Raw genomic sequence first — 18,935 nt, 5'->3', positions numbered from 1 at the left:
GCCATGAGACGTGCCAAGGGAACAGCATAGTAGGGCCTCAGGCACCTGTTGCTGTATTCAACTGGTTCTTCTTTATGTACGAGCTTTATGGTCATTCTTTACTAGTCTAGACACAAGCCTATTCGACTGAGGAGGATATCAAAACTGAGCCTAATCCTGCCTTGGTGCAGTGTGCACAAATGCTTACTTTCCAGAAGAGATCACTGGATAAAAGGAGCTGGAATCTTGGCTGATTTTGTTCTCAGTTGCCCATGGGCACTGAGACCAATTGTAGCTTTATTACTGCCTCAAGTAACAAACACACCAGGGTCAAACCTGAGTCCTTCTTTGTTTGTATGTGTCACTCCCAGTTTATCTATCTCCCATTGTCCGGGACCCGGAGCACCACTTTCATTGACTGCACCAATTGTGAAAGCAATGCCTAGTTTGGCAGCTCATTGAGACTTTGCTGCCTTTCTCTCTCTCCTCTCTCTCCAATAACAATAGAGTTGGCATTACAGCCGCTGAGGTTCGAAATCAGCCAGGGTTTGTGTCCCTGAACACTGTGCAATGACTTCTGCTAGAAAGGGCACACGGGCAGATGTGAGGATAGTACCAAGCTTGACTGTGAAGATCCACATGGGTTGCATAAACCACTAGACGCAGATGTGAAGGAAGGCTGTTTGAGTGAGGCACAGGAAGGCGGCTGGCATTTGTGGAACCCGTCGCCAAACTAGAGTCAACGCCTTCAAGAGAGTAATCAGATTCTAGGAAGCTAGTTGGGATATTTCGACTTGCAAGAACTTTTTCTAATGGAATCGTGTTTCTGCCTCTCCCTGCTAGGTGTAAAATCTGCCCTTTGACCTTCTTCTCCAAATCCGAAATGCAGATTCATTCGAAGTCTCACACGGAAGCGAAACCGCACAAGTGTCCACACTGCTCCAAATCATTTGCCAACGCTTCGTACCTAGCTCAGCATCTACGTATCCACTTAGGAGTTAAACCCTATCACTGCTCCTACTGCGAGAAATCCTTCCGCCAGCTCTCTCACTTGCAGCAGCACACAAGGTGGGGACTTTGTACTTTGTGGAGCTGTGATTCTGTCTTGATGAATTTGTCAGCATGGCTACATTTTAATTCCATGTACGTTCCCCCTTTTCTTTCGGTTGACTGTGCCTCCTCCCTACTGCCGGCAATGACCATTTCACCTCATTCAGGGGGACAGTAGTCTAACTTCAGATATCATTGGCTACCATCAACAATGGTTCAAGTTAGCCTGCAGGATAAATGGCCCTATGAGAAGGGTGGGAGATAGGGGGTGGAAAGGGGATTGGTTAATTGGAAGTAGGATTCCTTGGGCTGAATTGATGCCGAACTATTGATCCTGTGGTATTTTTTGTGTCTTCCTTTGCGGAAATGTCTGGTCTCCACTTGGCAACTCCTGACAGCGGAATGCTTGTAATCAGAAGTTCAGAGTGTAGGAAATCGGAGGTGCAAACTTGCACTCCTATGTTTGAGCGTTGCTGAGAACAGCCCCCAAGCGAGACATGGGTTGAGTTTGGGTCCCTCAACAAATAGTGGTGCCGCTGGTCTCTTGTCAACAGCACAATATGGAGCACAGATATTTCTATAAAAACAACTGAATTGTACTTTTTCTAATGCAGGATCCACACTGGGGACAGACCGTACAAATGCGCACACCCAGGTTGTGAGAAAGCTTTTACCCAGTTATCGAACCTGCAGGTTAGTGAACAAGTACACGCCTGGTTTAGATGCTGCTGGTGGATCGCTAACTCACTTGAACTTTCATCGGTGTATGAGGCGAGATGTCAGAAATCTATTCTGCTGCAGTTGTTAAACGAATCATCGATCCAAATAGACAGGTTTGGGTTGAGCTAGCAAACTCAGTTCAAGGGGCAATGGGAAAGAGATAGCTGGCTTCATTGTCCAGTGTCGACTGATGAGAAATGTAGCCCAGCATAAGAGAAGGTGTATTGAGTCAGAGCAGGGAGGAGGAAGAGTGTGTAGGATTTTCTGTTTAAGCTTAGGAAGAATAAGAGAGGAAGGTTCAGAAGAGCAATAATCGTGATCGTATCAATAGAGCAGAGAGTGAAGAGAAAGGTTGTAATGTAAAGCAAGAGTTTTGAGGTTGGATGGGAGAGAGCCATCACTTATCAGACAAGCTTCTTTCATTCATTTGCGGGACCTGAAAACTATAGAACTCCAACTGCAGTCCACTGGCTTTTAAAACCCAAGCAGGCTGAAATTCGAGCATGACTTATTGCATCACCTCAACTTCTCTCCTACTCTCTGAACCGTGCGGTGCTGTTCGCTATGGGCCTTCTCGGCTTCACAATAAGCTAAACTCAAGAGGAGTCTTTTGTTAAATAGAAACTCCAGGAACAAGGCTTCATGCTGAGGCCAGCTGCTTCCCTACTATGGGCAGTAAGTCACTTTAGGCCAGTTATGCAATGACATTAGCAGATGTCCTCCTGCCCTCTGACCTGATGAACGATGAGTAGCCCAGAAGGTGAAGGACCACAAAAAAAGAGGTTGACGGGCAAGAATAGATTTGCACTAATGGAAGGACCTAAATGTACCCAGAGGAAGTGAGGCCATATTATCCTGGTACAGGCCTTCCTAAGATCTGAGGTGGGATAGATGGTGGTGTAGTGGTAATGTCACTGAACTAGTAATCCAGAGGCCCAGGCCAATGCCCTGGGGACACGGGTTCAAATCCCACCATGGCAGCTGGTGGAATTTAAATTCAATTAATTAATAAAAAATATGGAATTAAAAGCTAGTCTCAGTAATAGTGCCATGAAACTATCATCAATTGTCGTAAAACCCATCTGGTTCACAAATGTCCTTTCGGGAAGGAAATCTGCCATCCTTACCTGGTCTGGCCTACATGTGGCTCCACGTCCACAGCAATGTGGTCAACTCTTAACTGCCCTCTGAAATGGCCTAGCAAGCCACTCAGTTGTCAAGGTCAGTTATGGATGGACAACAAATGCTGGCCTTGCCAGCGCTGCCCACATCCCATGAAAGAATGAAAAATAGGTTCATCAGTTCCATTTGTATGAAGTGTTAAACAGGTAGACAAAGTAACATTTTGACTCATTTTCTGGACCAGTAACAGGTTCGATCATTCTCTGGCCTAGCCAAAGGATTCAGATTCTTCCAGGAGGATCAAAAACCCTCAGGCGAGTCTGCAGATTGGAAGAAATATTTTCCCCTACAGAAAAACAGAAATGGGACATTTTCTGAGCCAAAGCACTTGAGGAAGAGTCAATTAATTCTGACATAAAGACGTGCGATAAATCTCTAGTTGGGAGTGGAGATTGTGGGGTTAGGTGTATGCAGTGGGGAGGAGGGTGAATATTGTCTGGACGTGACAGGCTGGATATGAGGATGGGTGAGTACTCTGGAGCTCTGGAGTATTTATGTACAGAAGCAAGAGCAAAAGTGCTGGATATGCATAGTAGGTCATAAGCATCTGAAAGAGAGAAGACAGGTTAATGTTTCAGGCAGGAATCGGTCATCAGGTTGAGCAGAAACTATGATGAGATGATCTGTGGATAGAACGAGATTTATGGGCCGATCGGTCTTTTCTCAGACGTCAGCTTGGCTCAGTTGGTAGAACTTTCACCTCTATGTCAGTTGAGTTCAAGGCTCACTCCAGAATTTGGATACATAATCTTAGGGGTACACTTTAATGCACCACTGTGGAAGTGCTGCATGAGAAATTTGGGAAGATCTTCCCGAGTCTGAGCTTTGGGTCACCTGGCACGGTGAATATCGGAGAGTCGGTCTGGATTTTACAATATTCATTGAGCCCAGGAAATCCAGAGCACCTGGTCACAGACCCAGTAAAATCTTTCACCATTGAACCGAAACCCAGTCTGCCCGTTTGGGTGGATGTTTAAGGTCCAATGATATCTTTTTGAAGAAGGAGCAGGGAGTTTTCCCAGTGTCCAGGTCAATACTCCTCTCTCAATCGACACCACCAAAACGTGCCCATTCATTTCGTTTTTGCTCTTTGTGAAACCCTGCTGTTCACAAATTGGCTGCCATGTTTGGCCACTAAAGAGAAGTAACTACACTTTAAAAAAAAAACTCACTGGCAGTGAAGTGTTTTGGGATGTCCCAAGGGTGTGGAATGTAAGTTCTGTCATTCATTTTTCCTTTTGTTTTTGTTTCAGTCTCATCAACGACAGCACAACAAAGACAAGCCATACAAATGTCCAAACTGCTACAGAGCTTACTCAGACTCCGCCTCGCTGCAGATCCACCTCTCCACACACACGGTTAAACACACTAAAGCCTACTGCTGCAGCATGTGTGGACGAGCCTACACCTCAGTATGTATCTGCAACTCTCTTCCGAATGAAAACCCCTTCATCTGCCCAAGCGATAGAGCTTTCTTTTGAAAATATATCAACATCTTTTCATAATTTTCTCTTAAAAGAGCAGACATGCTGAAATATGAGACATTGACTAGTACTGGGATGTGGGGCATTGACTAGTGCTGGGGAATGGGGCACTGATTTATGCTGGAGTACACTTCCATGCGTGATGGACAGCCTTAGTACCTTGCCCAAGGGAACATTTTTCACGTGTGAGCCCAGACAGGGACTGATGCCAGGTTATTTTGCTTAGGGGCATATTCAAGTCAAGCACAATCCCCTCATTACCCAAAGTTCACATTCATGCACTTCATAGGAGGAGTCAGTGGATGTGGACCTGGAGTGGGAAATCTAGTTGTGTGTTTTCCCGCTCTCTGGCCCAGCTGCTGTGGTCCATTATTGCCATTATACTGGTAATCCAGCACAGAGCTGGATCATTATCTGAAGAGAAAAAATTTGCAGCGTTACGGGGAAAAGGTAGGGGAGCGGGTCTAGGTAAGTTGCTCTTGCAGAGAGCTGGCATGGACACAACGGGCCGAAAGGTCTCCTTCTGTGCTGTAACTATTCTATGATTCTTATGTGTGTGCCTTTACTCGTGAGGCCATTGTAGGTACACCAAACTCGTTCTTGTTCTGTGTTGATATTTTAATACTCTGCTTGCAGTCTGATGTTGATGAAGAGCTGGAACACAGAGAGTCCACCTCCAGATTTCACCTTCCTATGAGAGATTGCTTGGCCTCCACTTGTAGCAACCTAGATTGAGAATTCAATGTATTTGGTTTTGCAGGGCTTAGTTGACATCTGTTTGCTCCTTGGTATGGCATATGGAGGGGGGGAAGTGGCGAGAGGGCACCCGAGTAACCAGCATGTATTTCCAAGAAGGCTGGTTATAATTAAACTGTTTTCACTGGGTGCATTGTATGAAGAACACAGTGCTAAAATTGTTGACTTTTGTATCCTTTACAGGAGACATACCTCATCAAGCATATGGCAAAGCATACGGCAGTGGAGCACGCAATCGACACCCACTCCCCTCAGAGAACGGAATCCCCTAGTTGTCCTGTTCGGATTTCCCTCCTTTAATCAGCCCCTGTGTCGGAACTCCGGGAAGTGGACGCTCTGGGGCAAAGGTCAGGCGCATTCTGCGGATGGATGAGGAGCTTTTCTTTCTCATTTGTCACATGTCGGTATTTATTCAGTCTCTTAAAAGAGGCTTGACCACACCAGTAACATTAGCACCAAGTTCTTACGAGTGCAGAGACTCCCAAAGACTACGACAACGCACTTTGAGCCTGAGTGTAATCCGTTGCCGAGGAGGTGAGTGCCTATAACCCTCGGATGAACGGCTTCCGTTGCTGGGCAGCGGCACTGGAAGCAACGACATAACCTACAGACTGGTAACTTACTCAGTAAGGGCATGGATCCGTACTGTCTGAGACTTAATAAGCTGTGTCTGAGAGCACCACTTTTATTAATGTTTAATATGTCTTACTATTACACAGGAAGACTAAGGAGGAAAGAATATAAGAGAATCAACTAGATATAGAATTATTAAACAGTATCTCATTTTGTTGTTCTGTGATAGTGCGACAATTCTAGTTTTCAATTATCGATTATTAGCTAATATGAATTATTATACTAAATGTATGGTCAATTTTTATGTGTCTAATTGACGTCTTTGCCCTACCTTTTACAGGCTCTGTACACAGGCCCAGACACAACTCATTTTTAATATGCATCCTAACCAGTTCAATACAGAATGCCCACATCCACCATCACGGAACATGTCTATGGTAATATAGACTGCTTTAATGACAACTAAACTGCCTCTGTGCACTTGAGACAAGTAGCCATGAATAGCAGGAAGCAAGTTTGAGCGTGCCTTTTGTTGCAGCATAGAAGTGCCCGAGTGCAAAGATAAAAGACTGATGCCAGTTTTACTCGAGTCAATGGCTCAAGGGTTGCAGGACAGAAATGCCAGGAAAATGAGCCTGAGGCAAGTTGAAATCAAACTGACTGATTTCAGGCAGACACACCCCCCAGTGTTCAAAAGTTGTCAGTGTCATTCGGGGGTGATCAAATCTGGCCTTACATGAGTGCCCGCTATTTACCACACTTCACGAGCAGACATTTACACATCTTGTCATGTTGTGCCCATCCCACTTGCGCGTCCGATTTACGAGTCTTTATCTGCTGGAGTTGAGTCAATTCATTATCTGCGTCCAACACGGGTTGAATCTTAAAGGGGTCATTACAAAAATGTCTGACGAATCTCTTTGTTCACAAATGCATAATGTAAATCATGCTGAAATACATCTCCGTAATGTCTTTGTGACAAAGGTGCTACAGACTCCTGGGAACAGAGAGGTTTGTCAAGTACTCTGTCATGAAGCCAGCCCCCTTTAATTTAGCTGGGAGATATAAATTGTGATAACAGACTGGAATCAAATCAAGGGGTTCCGCTGATTTATATACAGAATGGATGTATAATAGATAACTAAGAGTGAATTATAGATCGGAATTTAATCAAGGGACTAAGGCAGTTTATATATCGACGAATGAGAATATAGGAGTGATTAAACGAATAGAATCCAATCGCGGTCATAGCGTAGATCAGAAAAGTGAAGCTCACATTGTCTGGAGCAATCACTGGAAACCTCAGCTTAAATGCTATGCTTTCACATCTGGAAAGCCGGAGTTCAAAAGCAGCCCAGACTAATGGGATGACTGTGCCCAATCTCTCTAAGCTGTAGGGGGCCACCTACATGAAATGAGTTTGGGCCGTCGCTACTCAATTTCTAGTTAGCAATTCAGCCCTAAACTGGTAGTCTCACTCTAGAGAGGCCATAATGATGATTTGTGCCAGACAAAGGAAAATGTTGCAGTGGTGCAATAAGGGATGCTGTTCTAGGGATGGGACTGAGGTACATTGTTGGACCAGAGTAGACAGAGCTTTACTCTGCATCTCACTATACTGTCCTTGACCTGGGAGTGCTTGATGAAGATAGAAAGAAGTAACGGTAGTTGTGGACTCCAGCAGAGAGTGGCTCAGCAACATAATGTTGGCCAGATGTACAATAGTTGGTCTGTAATGAATGGTATAGTACAGCACAGGACACTGTGATCTTAGGGTTTGCTGAACAACACTTAAACGTTCAGCGTCCAATTCTGCTGCTCCTGGTATTTCATGTCTTTTTTAAAATTCAGATTCATATGTCATGTACACTTTTCATACTGTTATTTCAAAGAGATTTATATGATAGAGTCAATGATAGTAATCTTTTCTTTAATTTTTTTATATATTATATATATTATATATATATAAATATGTATAATTCATTTATGCTCGAGGGAATGTCCCTCTCAGCCTGCAGATTTAGAGTAGTCATGGCCTGCACTGTCACTAATCTGATGTTCTTGTGGAACAGTATAAATATTAAAATGTTTGAAAAATTGTTTGTGGGGAAGGGGTGGGTTTGTAAAAGAAATTGCTTAAGGTTAGTTTCACTTAAGGGCCTGATCTGGGTGGATTAGAACACTGGCCTTTCAACTGTGGGACCTGGGTTTGAATGCAGCCTAGGTTGTTGGCTGAAAATTCCCCCTCCATTGGTTGGATGTGAAGGTACTGTGTAATAGCAACTTCTCACCGTCGCATTGTGGTCCCATCAACCCGACAATACCAAGCCACCCATAATCTGGCAATCTCATTCAGAGGGAAGTAGGAGACTAGCATAGTGGCTTTTCACCTGAGGTCAAGGGGAATTACTTTCTCTGGCGACAATGTGTTAGCAACATAGTAAACTCAGCAGGCAGATTTGCATTAGTCGCTTTCCCAAACAAAGTCACAACAACGTTTAAAAAGAATGTGTTTATGATTGGAAGTAATGATGACAGAGAATCTTTCTGCCATGTTTACAATGTTACCTATACCGTATGCAGTGACCAGAGGAAATTGTTTTGCTGCCACTACAGTGTCGTTAACACATAGCAACTAAAGATGCCCTTTGCCTGCCATAAGTAATCAACATGGTAAATGCGTTGGGAATGCATCTTCTAGTTGCATTTGTGATGTTGCTGACATATAGTGACGAGAGAATATTGTTCCCCATTGCAGGAGATGGAATTGAAGGGATCTTTACTCTGCAGATGGCTCTGCTGTGCCTGGTTTAATGCTGAAAATGATTTGGAAAAAATGTAAAAAGAAAATTCTGCGTCAAAAAAAGTAGACTGGAAAAATGTTTTGAATGATTTTAACTTTTCAGGGACAAGGAGGCACATTGGTTGGCCTTCTGAACAGGAGCCCTTGCATTGCCTATAGAGACCGGGTACAATCTGAGAAAGGAGGTGACTTTTCCTTTTGGTTTGGGGAGCATTGGGGGTTAGTGGGGTGTAGGATGAATCTTTATCATTGGTGCTTAAGCTGCTCTCCAATAGAACCTGTGTAAGAAATATTAAAAGGACTCCTATGAGTCCAGTTTTGTATTCTCACTATCCCATGGACTGTACATATCACCTAGTGACACAGTTGCTGTGTTTGATGGTCACTGTAGATTCCAGTACTGTAGCGAAGATGCTGAATATTTTATTGGCACGGGACCAGAGAAGGTTCTTCCTCCTCCGACATGACACTTTTTGTAACTTTTATCCCCTCCCCGCGTGTCCACCTTCCTCCCCTGAGTTGCTGACTCCAGTGGCCATTCTTTACATGTAGAGCCAGGCAGAGTCTATTGGTCTGCTATTTGAGAAAGGGGAGCATCTGAGCCTGGCCAGCCATGCTGTTAGCTGACCTCCACACGCACACTTTCCAGCAGGGGTCTTTGGGCTGTGATCAGCAGTGAGAACTCAGGATAGTTTTCTTCTCCCCGCTCCCTAGCCCAAGGCCACTGAGACTAGTTGCAGGAAACACTTCTATTATACTGAAAAGCGCCAATACGAAATGAAAACCTGGGACCAATTTCTATTGCTTAGCCCAAAAGAGGCATTGAAAAAGTAATCTATCTGTACCCTGAATGAGTCACTCTACCTTTTAAAAGCATTTGTTCCAGTTCAGGAACAGGAAGCTGACTTGGGATTGTTGTCAAAAGATTTTAAGTTAGATCCTGTAGAAGAAGAAAAAAATTCAGAACTGAGATGAATAGATTTTTATTAAGAGTATTAGAGGTGATGGAACCAAGGTTGGTAGATGGAGATAAGAAACAGATCAACCATGATCTAAATGATTGATGGAACAGGTTTGAGGGGCTGAGTAGCCTACTCCTTTTTATACGTTGCTAAGACAACAGAGCTCTTTCTACATATTGGGTGGAATCTTCCAGACATAGAAGAATCTCGAAGAATTTCTGGGTCCCAACTCTGCTGGTGTCTGCGGTTTGCCCGACTGTGCAAACTTCTCGGAGGCAGCCAATTAACAGGCTCCCTCCATGTTCTCTGTCCAGTTAGGGACAGTGGGAGGGCCAATCGGAGCAGCAGGACAGGTGCCAGCTGCTGTGTGCTGCTGATCGGCATGGAGCAGGAGAGGGCAGCATAGGATGGATGCCTGATCCTCATTATGTGGTTGGCAGCCTATCCCTTCTGCCCAGCACCCTCCGGTGGATCTGTCTGCAGGTGAGGCCAATCTGCTTGCAAACCTTTGCCTGAGCATTGCCAGCTTGTAGTCTCAAAGTTAAAATTTCATGCTGATCTCATGACGCCTTGACATCCCACTCTGCTCTCACCTCCTGCGAGTTGGCGAGCTGTGGACAAAGCTGGGGTCCTGTGTGCCCTTGGTAGAATCTCAGACTCTTCAATAAGTGGCTGCCAATTACTCCAGTTAATGCCTCGACTATCTACCCGCCCTACCGCTTCCGGTTTGACCCCGCCGCCAGCAGGATCGCTCGGGCGTGGGAACACATCGAAGAGCTGACCTGATGCGCGATTTTCCTAATTTGCTTTGGGCCCTGCCACCAAACCTGCATTTGCAGGGTTGGAAAGATTCCGCTCATTGGGCAGGATTTTTGGAGCCCGCTGACGTCGGGAACGGAGGCGGATGGGGCCTGAAGATTCCGGCATCTGCTGGCATGCTGGTTGGTTTTCAGACCCCATATCCAGCGTCGGCCATTTTGATTGAGGTTTGTTTGAGATGATTAGGCTCGTTAAAATCCTTGTTAATGGTTGGTAATGGAGGCTGAATGGGGTGCAGTTCAACTGCCTGGAGGTAGGCACCCAGCAGCAGGCTGGAGTTCCAGCGCTCCAGTCAGGCCTACAGGCCCTCCCTGCCTGCCTGGGTGCAGGTGCAGCCACAGGCTACTCTGTAGAGGGACCACCCCCCCACCCTTCCCCTGCATCCCAGAGTGGTGGCCTGGCTGCTTCATCTGATTTTTAATTACATTTTTAAAAAGGTTGCTGAGAGGGCACCTCCGCGTTGAATCAGCCTCTCAGTTATTTACCAGTCATTGCAGCAGGCTGCTCCTCTGAAGCTGGAAGGCCTCTGATTGGCCCTCCCACCACCCTTAATTTTACAGGAACCTGTCTCCATGCCAATTAAGGGGCACCCTGGTCAAAATCCCAAAGAGTGACTGTTTCCCCCTCGGGGGACGGATTCGGGACCAGGGAACAGTCCTAGCTTCTGTTTCCCGCCCCCAAAGCAAAAATTCAGCCCAGTTGTGTCAAGAGTATCGAGGCATTTGCAGGTGAGCTGAACCTGCTGCTATCTCCAGCTTAGTATGCCTCCTACACCAGTTACCTCACAGCAGATGAGACTTGCTTGTGATGGGGCTTTAACAACGTTATTAACCATAATGAAACCTGAGAGGTTTATTCTTTTCATTTAAATCCAGATATAGAATTCCTCTATCAGTCCCAATGAATGTAGCTGTCACTGCGTTTAATGTAACCATTTGTTTTATCATTCTTATACTTGCCATTCTGGAACTTGAAAATTACAAATACTCTTGGGCCTAATCATTTGCTGTGTTTATGTCATAGGGTCAAGAACAGTATTAGTTTTGTGGTGTATGACTTTAGATGAGCCTGATGGAGTAGGGCTTTAGTAGAGGCACAGAGATGTACAAGCAAGATGAAGTCTGTCCTCTTAGCTTAATAGTGGATTTTGGTGTTGAGGACCCCAAATGCTACATTCCTGTCTTTGACCAGCCTCCATACTTTTGCACCTTGCAGCAGGAGTCACCATCAGAAAATCAGGCTCATTTGAGTTTCCCTATCTTAGCACCCTTGGCACCATCTGCAACACTGCAGAGCAGATAGGTCCCAAATTAAATATGTGATCTGTGCTGGGTTAGCTGAGACCACAGTGCTAGGGGAGCACAGCAATTGGCTTCTGTATCCCCAGGCTAGAGGCATAGAGTCATTTATGGCAGAGAAGAAGGCCATTTGGCCCATCGAGTCCCGGCCAGCTGTCCATGGGGCTATCCAATCAGTCCCCTGTTTGATCCCTGTAGCCCTACAAGTTTATTTTCTTAATTAGTTTCCTTAACTAAATGCGTGTACCTTTAAGTCTAAGGAGGGAGAAAATCAGCCGAGTTCCTGCTGCTGACATGAGGACAGGATCAGGCTGATTGATGATGCCACGGTTATAAAGCCTGCTGACATTCATAGTCTGAATTCACACATGAAGAATGGTCACTTGGACGAGATACCAGAGTTGTGTGCCCAGCATTATTCAATGCCCTCAGGAGAGGAGTGAAGAAAATAGGTGGGGGTGGGGGAGGTGAGAGGTTAATATTTTAAATTGGGTAATAGGCAGATAACAAGAGCAAGGTCAAATTGCCTGTCAGGTGACCTTTCACCCATGTGAACGGCACACTGGATTGTCATGGATTTATTTTGAGATGCTGTTCAGTGTGAGTCAAATAAATAATATTGTGGAAGTTAGATGACTGCAGCTTAAAGTATGAACTAACAGGCACCATATGTGGGATGTGGAAATACTCGCTTAATGGTTTGGAAGCCACAATTAGCATTCTCGAATTATGTTTACATTTAGTTCCTTTCTCATCATGAAGTGATTTCTTTCCCTCTTTTTTTCCATGACGGCTGAGGTGCTGGGCAAGCAAATAATTCTCATACCATTTCCAAACCTTTGTAAACTTTGCCAGCAAAACATTCCCGGAGATAGGCTGCGTTTGAGCTTCCTCCCTTCTTGGGCCAAGGCTCCATCTGGCTGGATGAAATTGGAAACTCAAACCAGTGAGAAATTTTAGGTATGGGCCCAAGATCCAATGACTTATTTGTGACACCGGCTCAAGGGGAATTATTAGAAAGTGAACTGCAATCTGGTTAATAGCTAAACAGTAGGTTGAATTTTATGCAGTTTCAAAAACGGGAAATTGCGTATGCTGTAGTTAGTTAAAAAGGCAGCATCACTGACAAATCTAAAACCTTATGCGCCTATACCCAATGTTTAGGATCATCCAATATTGGAGTGCAAATGGAATTAGTATTGGCACAGTAATCATGTTCCTCCCCTCGGTCTCTTTAAAATATGATGAAATACAGCATATATTGCTAGCGACATCTTACAGTAAGACAGCAGTATTGCACTATTTATAGTTGATCAACTTTCAGTTTAGACATCTTGCACCTGTTCCATGATGTCTCATTGGGAGATCAGCCAACTGTTTGACTTAAGGCTGGGTTGAACACTCTGTACAGTACTTTTCTAGACTAATATTGCGACACTATTTTCAGCCAATCCTCTTCCTCACGGCCATGAAATACATAGACCATGCCAAATGCAATGGACTTTGCTCATGGGATCACAATCTTAGGAATGTGTCAGAGCAACAACACCCATCTCATTGTAAAGCAGACCACACCAAGCACCATTTCAGACTCCAGATCTGTGTCCTGTAATTGAAAGGTCAAATCAACAAGGTGCATTCTCTCCTGCACTGCAACCAATGTTAACTGAGCAAACTGACAATTGACCCCATCTTCTGATGTTCTATGTGCAAGCCTGCTGGCATGTCCTTGGCTAACTCTGTATTTCTAAATGTGTAATTTTTCTACTGCGTAAGAGGATTTTTTTTTTTACTCCTCCCTCTTAATTCTCACCATCTAACATCTTGAAGATGCTCTCTCGTGCTGGGTACAATGGCAGTCTGCTACCTCATCTCACCCAAGAGAGATGTTCTTCATGTTGGAGTGTAATCCATGACTGTTTGTAGAAGGCACCACAGCTAAGTACGGTCCTATCCTCAGCTGGCATGCATGAACTTTCCAGCAAGTGCCGCGGCACAGTGATTCGGGGCGGGGTTGATCGTTTAAGGGCTGGTTTATTTCATCCTAACAGGTTCCCAGCTTGTCACAACGTTGCCCAAAAGTCCCTTTCATCTCTTCAGTGCATTACAATCCTCATTTGCACAGCTTTAATAAAAAATGTCATGGGCACAAGCTGGCAGAACTGTCGCCAACCTGTGCCAAACAAAGTGCGAGGCACTGTTTTGAGAATAAAACATAAGAAAAGGTTCAGGCACTTTGGTAGCTGCAACACTGAAGTGTCAGTCAGGAGCAAGTGGTCACAGCAGCAAGACCTTATTAAACACCACCTCTTCTAAGCTAGGGTGTTCTAGGGGTTCTACAGTTAGCCTCAGTACCCTCAGGTTCGAGAGAGCAAAAAACCAGCTGGGCTTTCTGCCCCTTTCTGAAATCCATGGATCCCTGTTGGAAACTGTACGTCTGTGTGTGTTGTTAAGCTGATCAGCCACAGTTGTGATGCCTCTCATGGTCAAATGACCTGCCAACTCTAGCTTAATGTCTAGGCTTACACATGAGGAGTGGGTACTTGGGAGCCACACAGGATGGCTTTGGTACACATACTCCAGCATGCTTGAGGTCTTTAAGAAGTGTGTAAGGAGAGGCAGGTCTGTTTCCTCATCATTAATGATGGGCTAATATTAACCTATGGTGCCTGTGCAGCTGTCATTCAAAAAGATACCGTACTGACTGGCATATTAGTTGCAATTTTTAAAGCAAAATAAAAATCAGTTTGAGTTTGGGTTGCAGCCCTATATATGAGTTGATAATGTTCTTCTCCTGGGGAGAGATCAAGTTCAAGTTGCGGCCTATACATGTGTTAGTAAAATATTTCAGGGCCTGGGTATGAATTGAATATTATGACTTACAAAGAGTGCATGTGGAAGCATTAATGTTACAGTGGGACTGGGCCAGTAAGGGTGTTTAATGTAAGGGAATTGGACACACCAGTCTGATAGCTATTACTGAAATCTTATTTTGTTACATAGATTAATACTGTAATTTCAGTCTCTAAGAAATGTCATTAGTTTTACAATGCTGTTTGTGACTTTGGGAGCCCTTAAGCCATCAGGAATTTTTGGCTTGCAAGCAACCTATTCCCATTAAGTAAAAGCCTCATTGCTGGATCCCAGTCGGAGCCAACATCCTCATGAGAAACTTTATGGGGTGAGTTGGTGGATGGACAAACTTTCTGCCACAGTATTTACAACAGGCTCTTTGATGATCAACCTGACACTGCCAGCACAAGTTTATTGTTTGCAAGCAATGAATTGCTCATGACATACTGGGCAACTGAAGTCGCCGTTGTTTTTTTAACAGGTACTGTCCTGACATTTGAGCATTTTGGCTAAACAGACGGAAATATCTTTCGTGTTATCTTTTTATAATAATTCTAAGACTGTACAATTATCACAGAAGTTTTTAAGACAACCTCATGCATTCTGCAGTGAATCTATCCAGTGTACTGTATATTTGGAACTTAGGTGTCCACCCCACAATGTACATTCTAACGGTAAGAAAATCAGGTGCTGCCCACACCTGATTTGTGCTCTCGATGGTTGAGCTGTGGGCCAGGAGTGGGCAATTGGAGAATTGGCCTGTTGATGCCAGAGCACCAAAGGCAAGTTAGAGGAAGGTTGGCATTTACTGGCTGTTGAAGGTGGCCTGCTAAATAAAACTCCTCGCGATGCATATTAGAAGGGAGCAGAGAGCAGGCCATGAACATGGCGAAAGGAATGGGATTGTGCTTTCCATTGATGAAAATTTGTCAAAAATGAATGACCTTGCATTGCAACTCATAAGGTCAAATGAGGTTTTATTTTAAAAGCCAGTCTTCAGAGATTAGAAATTCTGATTGTCAGAGTTTACACCTGGATGCTTATCACACTGAGACTCACTCCCTTGCTAACTTGTTTTTAAAATGCAGATGTTGACACCTGCACAAAAGTAGCACACCCATGCAAATAGTATGTGTGTTCAATGTACAGAAAGTGTGAACTCATGCCAACCAGAATTTCCACCCTTTAATATCTGCATTACAGTTTTCCAAATTTCCATTCCAACAGCAGTCTACAGAACCCACATCCTTCGATCTGACACTGTTCGACTCAAGAAACAGTCAAGTATAGGATAAAACTGTAACCAAAGTATGGATACACTGAAACCATGGAAATAGTTGCTGATTAACCAAAGATTTAACTTAAAAGTGAGCAATTCTGCATTCATTGTTTCTTAATTTGGCTGAGCAAAAAGCAAAATCTTCATAAACTATTAGGTATGGTTATCATTTCTGTTGCAAGTACCCTTTTGAGACTGGTGCCTTTGGAGAGTGACCAATGATATGCTTTCAGCTCCGTAACATTTATAGGTCAGGGACTACAGTGGCCTGTGAGTATTCATTCAACGGCCAGTTAAATTTTAACGTTAGCCGATAGCCAATTGGCTAACATTGAAACGATTCAAAGTGAAGTTTAAATAGCTGCTAGCTGACCTGATGGAAGCCAATGTGATGTGAGACTGCAAGGTAACCTTCCTTACTTTGGAAGTGGGCAACTTTATGGCTGAATTACACTACAGTTTGTAACAATGGAATCGCTGGACATGAATTTGACTTGTGTGATCCAACTGGCCTTTTAAATTTATTGTTGCGGCCAGTGATCAATCGTGAAGGTGCTTCTGTATTGGGCACCGTGGTGCTTAGTAATTGGGTTGACTCTGGTCAAGGGACCTCAAAACAGCTGTCTGAGAGAGGTGATCTCCTTTGCCCCTGTGAGCTGAATTCTACACCAGCTACTAGTCGAGTGGCACCCTTTTGTAAAAACTGAGTAGGAGCTGGGGGGTGGGCAGGCAGTGGGATCATGACTTAAGTTCTAATGTTGCTTAGCAGCTGATGAAAATGCACTGAAACCCTTAAAAATGACTTCCCTTACCTTCCTAAGATGGAGCAATGAGAAGGAACATGAATTTTTAGTTTAAAAAAAATACAGACTGTATAAATTTTAGAAATTTCTGAAAAGGTCCTCTTAAAAACTGATATGTCCAGTCCTAACTGGCATTCATACTCTCAGTAGACCCATCCTTTGCTTTCCTGCTTACTGGGTTTTAAAAGGAATCACCTGCACGCCAGTAAATTGAGCCACCTTCTTTCAGACTAAAGGGTAAATATTCCGACTGCACACTTGCTTGCACCTTGCCCGTTAGGAGTGCATATTGTGGGATCATAGGCTGCACATGCAGAATTTTCCTCTATGTGCTCTGATGGACAGAGAAATGTGGGCTGATGCTACATGATTTTTCATTATGCTCTTGGGGCAGGCAAGGCTCCTCACTGGGACTGTGAAATCGGAAAAGCCACCTTTAAACATGATCGCATTAAACACAGTTCTGCAGCTATGGAGATGGAACTTAATTTTTGTGTTACTCCTTACCCCTGTGTACATATGAATAAATGTCTTAAAATTTTTCTATGTCGATTGACTACATCTACCGCATACTAATTTCATTTGAAACTTTTGAGATAAAATGTCTTGTTATTTTTATACGCATTTAAAAGCCTTAAAATATATAAAATTCTGTTTTTTCTCTCCAGTTTTATTTTTTAAATATGTATTGTACTCATTACTTTCTATGGGTTTTGAAGCTACCATTTTTTTTTTAAATGAGTGTTGTATTTAATACTCTTCCCCTCTTCCTAGCATGAGGTTAATGTGGTTCAAATAATACGAAATGAAAAAAGATGTTTCGTCTGGTGCAGCGTTGAGTACGAATCAATCGTAACCCGGTATATTGTAGTTCTAAAAAATGAGAAAAAATTCTCTTTTTTTATTATTTTTTTGCATTTGTCTTGGAGTGTGGTATCTAAACATTGCCTGGAATGGTTGTGTACTTCATGGGCCAACACAGTTTAAAAGAAAAGTTTTCTTTGTATTATAATAATAAAAATTTGTATCTTTCCGTTATTGAATAAAATATAAACATATGCAGCAACATGTGCTGATTGTGAATGACAGTAACTTGCATTTGTATAGCAGCTCTAACATCGAAAAATGTCCCAAGGTGCTTCACAGGAGAGTAATCAGCCAACACCCAGCCAAAGAAGGAGATTTTAGGACAGGTGACTAAAAGCTTAGTCAAGGAGGTAGGTTTTAAGGAGCATCTTAAAGGAGAGAGAGAAAGAGAGGTCAAGAGGTTTGAGGAAGGAATTCCTTAGGGTGCAGATGGCTGAAGCCATGGCAAAGAATAGTGGAGCAAAAGAAGCCGAGGAGATGCACAAGAGTCTAGATCTGGAGAAATACAGAGTTGTTGGAGGGTTGTATGGCTGGAGAAGGTTACAAAGATAGGGAAGCGAAAGGCCATGTAGGAATTTGAACACAAAGATGAAAATTTTTAATTCGACGTGTTGGTGGACTGGGAGTCTTTGATGTGTCTAATAGTTTCTATGATTGTGATAAAGCTTCCCTGACAGTCAGTAAATGCATTGTATACTGTACAACAGTCACTTACACTCATAGTTCCTTTAACGTAAATAGATAAGGGAATAAACATTGAGACATGACGATCGGCTGATCAGCAAGATGGGTGTTAAGTAGGCTTTTTGAAAGTGGAGAGAGAAGTCGAGTTAAGGAAGGGAGTTCCAAAGAATTAGAACCAAAATAGCTGGAAGCTGTGTTACTAATGATGGGATAACCAAAGACTGATGCCCAAAAGGTTTGCGACTTGGATGGGAATTTTGATGACATTGTTCCCTTTGCCCTTCTTGGTGGTAAACGTTGCAGGGGAGTGAGATACAGTTGAAGTAACCATGTTGCATTGCTCCAGTACATACTGCAGCTACAGTGCACACAGCGGTGATGGAGAGGGTAGGTATTGATTCCAGTGACAGGGGCATTGATCAAGTGCACTGCTTTGTCCTGGATGCTATTGAGCTTCTTGAGTGTTATGTGTGTATTGTGGATAAAATGTGGACCTCAACAGCTCCCTTCCCATCCCCCCATCACTCCTGCTTCATCCAAACACCTTCCCAGTGCCCATTCCCCTTGCCGCAACCCCCCCCCCCGCCCCCCGACTCACCCAACTCCTTTACTACCACTATCTCCTTCTTGATCTCGTCACTCAACCCCTGGACACTTTCCTCTCCCTTACCATGCTGCTACCTTGCTGACCTTTGATCCTTCACATTTTTGTTCATTCATTTGTTCCTTCACATTTGTCACCACATTTTTGTTTCTCTGGATTTTTCTCTGTTTTTCTTCTTTATTTTTGGGAATAGATGGTGTGTGTGGCAAGGAGCCGCTA

At 43.8% G+C, this 18,935-nt stretch overlaps 1 protein-coding gene across 2 annotated transcripts in view; it reads left to right on the top strand.

Moving 5' to 3' along the window:
* LOC137352226 (zinc finger protein 362-like) overlaps nt 1–17,617 on the top strand; it is a 55,530-nt gene extending 37,913 nt beyond the window's left edge. For both annotated transcript variants that reach the window (XM_068017466.1, XM_068017464.1), the window contains exons 5-8: nt 823–1,047; nt 1,644–1,722; nt 4,185–4,343; nt 5,355–17,617. In XM_068017466.1, coding sequence (XP_067873567.1) covers nt 823–1,047; nt 1,644–1,722; nt 4,185–4,343; nt 5,355–5,471 — 580 coding nt within the window. In that variant the 3' untranslated portion in view covers nt 5,472–17,617. The remainder of the gene's footprint in view (nt 1–822; nt 1,048–1,643; nt 1,723–4,184; nt 4,344–5,354) is intronic.
* Nucleotides 17,618–18,935: the final 1,318 nt, after the last annotated feature.

Source organism: Heterodontus francisci, chromosome 37 (assembly GCF_036365525.1).
Source record: "Heterodontus francisci isolate sHetFra1 chromosome 37, sHetFra1.hap1, whole genome shotgun sequence".
NCBI classification, from domain to species: domain Eukaryota; kingdom Metazoa; phylum Chordata; class Chondrichthyes; order Heterodontiformes; family Heterodontidae; genus Heterodontus; species Heterodontus francisci.
Note: the sequence above shows the minus strand (reverse complement) of the source record. Positions and strands in the feature narration are given on the sequence as shown.